The sequence below is a fragment of the Mytilus trossulus genome, chromosome 10 (assembly GCF_036588685.1).
Source record: "Mytilus trossulus isolate FHL-02 chromosome 10, PNRI_Mtr1.1.1.hap1, whole genome shotgun sequence".
Lineage (NCBI taxonomy): Eukaryota > Metazoa > Mollusca > Bivalvia > Mytilida > Mytilidae > Mytilus > Mytilus trossulus.
In genome coordinates, this window is record NC_086382.1 from 21,060,456 (window position 1) to 21,065,370 (window position 4,915).

Sequence of the window (4,915 nt, forward strand, 5' to 3'; positions counted from 1 at the left end):
CATATAAGTTATATAACATATGATAAGCGGAATTGAAATAAAAAAAAATGGAGATTAGGGAATACGTCAATAAGGGGACAGCAACCACACAAAATGGTTACTCAATTTTTAATCATATGACATCTAGAGGTTACAAACTGTCTTCTTAAATTCACTCTGTACAGTTAGAAAATCTCATAATCTCAAAAAAATTAGAAACGTTGTAAATTAATATAACTGAAACTTTCAAAAATCTGCCACCCAACAATTGATGAATATGTAACTGGGAACTATTTCGGACCTGTAGGGAATTTTGTTATACCCATTCAAACTTATTGAACTGTACATATATATGGAACTGGAAATACGTAGAATTCATACTTCCTGACAAATAATTAATCAAAAAGTTGCAGTACAAAACAGATCCGTAAATGTTTAAAATGTACGTAAACATGCAGCGATCGAAGACCAAAAGCGATTTTGGCGACCCGGCCCAATTATATCATTTCATTAGAACAGAAAAAAAATTTAAGTTCTTATGCCTCAGTGTGTATATTTCAGTTGTTTGCAAAGTTCTGGACGAATAAATTTACGTTTTTACCCATTTTTCTGCAAAAGACTAGAATCATTTTCATAACAACGTGGACAAGTCCATTTCTTGGCGCGCTCAGGTTTTCAATTGACTGGATCTGATTAGGTGATCGTTCGTCTGTAACGCCCACTCGTCATATCGCACTTGTTATTGACATTTAAAAAATATGCGGTCGCCAAAGGTTCTCAACGCAACAATCAAATATTATGAATGAATAAGTAATAGTTATTTACCGAGGGATAGGTGTGCCTAGATAGGAAACCTCGTTGGCCCGAGGCCGGAGGGGTTTCTTATCAAGATATGCTGTATCCCGAGGTATATAACTAACTTAAACCAGAAGTTAAACCTATATTTGTTAACATTGATTATTAAATGAAAAAGAAACGGATAGCATATTAATAATAATTGACAATATCAAACGATGATTTGGAAGTTTTTTTATTTCATTTTTATATGAAAACCTACTAGTAAACTGCCTTCGTTCAAACTTTGACAAGTCAGTAGATTTTAAAAATGTCGATGTTGCTGTTTTGCATGTTTCCGTTATATCCTTGTGCTAATAACTGGACAGGTTGACTAGGTTGGAAATAGCCAATATTTCTCGGAATATACAAATATTTTATTGTATCAATAATTTCAATAACGTCCGGGAAACCGACTAGGTTGACTGTTTCGTGCATTCTTATAACAAAACAAAATGCATCCAACTCTTTGTATGCAATTGTCAACATGGTTGGGTATAAGACGGACGACATTTTGAGTCAGGCGTTGAATTTGGTAGAAGAGACTAAAGATAAAGGCTATATTATAATCGAAAGTACGTATACCTGTTTAATTTTAAATGTATTTTACATCTATTCCGGTTTTGTTACAAAAAATAACTCTCTCTCTCACAGCCACACACACACACACAACATAAGATATATGTAAATACGAATCAATATCAACATTTCTCTTCAATATTTCTGTTTACAAATATTAATAAATACTCTTTGCATCGCATAGACAATCATGTCGAGCAGTAATTTATGGCTTGTAATATCTGACGACCAGTCTGGTCAAGGAATCCTGAATATAAACATTACGTATGCTCCTTATTTTCACACGAAATTCATCAACTGCATTCAATTTTGCTCCGTCAGGTAAACCCAAATTAATAAATGCAGAATTAGAATCATTGGAAGGAAATTGAGCCCTGCTACACACATTTCTTTTCTTATTGTTGCTTAGATTGTAGTTTATACACATCAGAGTACTCCGTCCAATAGAATTGTTTAATTGTAAAGCAACTGACAATGAGAGTTCAAAGCTACCGGACATTTGAACATCGAACTTCTGTCCTCGTGTATTGTAAGATAAACTATCACATTTCGCATCCACAAATGGAATATATGAAGAATTAACCAATGAGTTTAGTTTTGTTTGATCCAACTTGAAAACGCAAAGTTCGGAATGAGTTTCGGATGTTGCATTTCTTGGCCTGCTCATGACATAACATATAGTGAATGAAATGCAGACACAAAGAATCACAATAAACATATAAAATCCTACATTCTTCATTAAATCCAGAGTTTTCTGATGTGCCGTTACAATAGGATCTGACAGCTGAATGTTATCGCTAGATACACAGTTCTGAGAGGAAGAAAGCACATTGTTTATCTGTTTAAGTTCTTGCGACGAATTTAAACTGATTTTACTTAAGTTTTTGTTTTCGAGTTTTTTATTTGGGCATAATTCGTTGACTATGTTTACACTGCTGGAAGATATTTTGTTAGAGACAGGTCGATGACTTTCGTTCATGTCATTCAGTGAGTTTCGGATGTTCTCTGCCATTTTCTCTAGATTGTAAAGCCACGATACACCAATGCTGGAAAGATGTAGATCGACAACTTATCACCAATCTATAATTCAAAATTGTTAGTTGAAACATTGAAAAAGTATTTCAAATTTTATATATTTATGGGTAACACATTGTTTTGTCTTTAAAGAACTTTAAATTTGCTTAAAAAATGTTATTGTTATGATTTTTTTATGAATACAAGTTTTGATTTGATTGACAGTTCCTTATTTTCATAATTGTTTTTTTTACATTTGCTAAGCATGTAATTCGTATTACCTTTTTTCATATATACTAAAAATTTACCAAAAAAAACATAAATATAGTAGAATTGAGCCATCTGTTGGAATTTTTTGTATGAACACATGTTCAATAAATATATACCACAGCTATTTGCACCTCAAAACACATATGCAGATGTATTACTAATACTGTAATTGGAAGGATTTTACAAAAAAATTGAGTGAAATAAAATTTCAGGTAAAATTGGCATGCTTGAACTGGAAATCTTTTTCCTTCTGTCCCTCGCTCACAAAATAACAAAACTTCTTTTAAGAGGTATACTTACCAGTGTTTCGACCGCTTCATCCGGCATCAGTAAACCACAAACATATTTTACAAGTACTTGGTTTCTTTTATACACAAATCAATTAAAATTCCAATATAGACGTGATTCATATGATTGTTTATATATATATATAGTGTGTGCATCATCATAATCATCAATTTAACCTTAAGTGGTAAATGGTACTATTGCACTCGATCAACGGAAACGATTAATTCAAAAAGGAAAAATTACAATGATTTATTTTTGTGTGTTTTGATTTTAAATTATCATTTCAGTTTTTGAACTCTACCAGACTGGTCATTTTGTGGAAAACCAGTTCGTTTGACTGACTTACTGCCGAAAGTGGAAAATCTGTGTCTTGCGGACGTTGTAACGAGTCTTTCAGAAACCCAAAATATTGTTCCTTAAAATGATGTTTTGGGACAACATGACATAGATTATAGATAATTAAAATACACTTTAATCAAATAATTATAGTTTAATTAGTTCAAATCTATGTTACAAGTACAGTGCGTTGCGGGTAAAATGATTCAATACAAATAATACATTATCTTGAAGCACTAAAGTTGTGTTTCCCATTAACTATATGCATAATAGTGCATCTAAATGACGAGTAAAAGATTCATGTCGTTCAAAGTTCAAAACCAAGTTTCGAACATTTCCAATATAAAAAAAACCGTTTACTATAAAGTAAAAACACAAAAACACCGAACTCCGAGGAAAATTCAAAAGGAAAATCCAAAATCAAAAGGCAAAATCAAAAGTCCAAACACATCAAACGAATGGATAACAACTGTCATATTCCTGACTTGGTACAGGCATTTTCTAAAGTAGAAAATGGTGGATTGAACCTGGTTTTATAGCTAGCTAAACCTCTCACTTGTATGACTTGTATTACTATGAGCACGAAATTTGGTTTTCGTATGTAACAACACAACTAAAATTTAAATTAGAATATATGGAAAAAAAGTTGTAGTGCAAAATTTAAATATCGGATTATTTCCTTATTTCTTAGCGTTTTGTGCCGCCCAGTGGCAAATACTCCACGCGAATACATTTGTTTGAGAGAGAGAGAGACACACACAGCAGAAATAATTTCAAGTTTATTTTATACAGGAAAAAAGCGCTTTGTTTTAGCATGCATGCATCAGTAAGTTTTCTTTATACAGTCAAATATACTATTGTTGGTTGTAAATCTAAACTTTAAATGTCTATTTATAACTATTTTTGACTGTTTGTATACAGATAACTATTTTTGACTGTTTGTCTATAGATAACTATTTTTGACTGTTTGTATATAGATAACTATTTTTGACTGTTTGTATATAGATAACTATTTTTGACTGTTTGTCTATAGATCTTTAGGTAAATAATGTTATGCAAACAACTGCATAATCATGTGAGGTATCTTCTTCATTAGCAGGGTAGTCAGATATCCGAAATTTCCCGAAATACTGGCTTTAAATAAATTGTTTTCCCTGTTGTTTGGTTCGTTTAACTACAATAGGCATAGGAGCCTCAATAAAGTTACCTCTTCCCTCGTTAACTTTCTTTTTTTCTTTGCTACCTGTTCTTTTTTTCTGTATTAATAATTGCAAATCAATTTTATTGATTATGCGAAACGAAGAGACCAATATGAAAGGTTTTACCAATTGCCTTAATAAAAGGCATGGGAAAATTTCAGTTTTTAACAGACTACCCACTGACCCCTTAATATTCCGTAATAGTACAAAATGCATAAAGCATTCGCTAAAAACGGTGTTTAAATAAATCATACTGTAATGATACATGATACACAAAGACAAAAAAAAAGTTTTGCATTACAACCCCCCCCCTAAATTCAACGCTGTAAATACGACAAATATATCTGTAAATAAAGGTCATCCGATTCGTAATCCTAGTCAAGCGACAAACTATGTCTTTATCCAATGGTTTTTGT

At 32.0% G+C, this 4,915-nt stretch overlaps 1 protein-coding gene across 1 annotated transcript; it reads right to left on the bottom strand.

Moving 5' to 3' along the window:
* Positions 1–1,376: 1,376 nt before the first annotated feature.
* LOC134686065 (uncharacterized) lies at positions 1,377–3,051 on the bottom strand. Its single transcript, XM_063545755.1, has 2 exons — positions 2,977–3,051; positions 1,377–2,472 (listed from the first exon to the last, which is right to left on the bottom strand). Exon 2 carries the CDS (start codon positions 2,402–2,404, stop codon positions 1,598–1,600), a length of 807 nt encoding a protein of 268 aa, XP_063401825.1. The 5' UTR covers positions 2,405–2,472; positions 2,977–3,051; the 3' UTR covers positions 1,377–1,597.
* Positions 3,052–4,915: the final 1,864 nt, after the last annotated feature.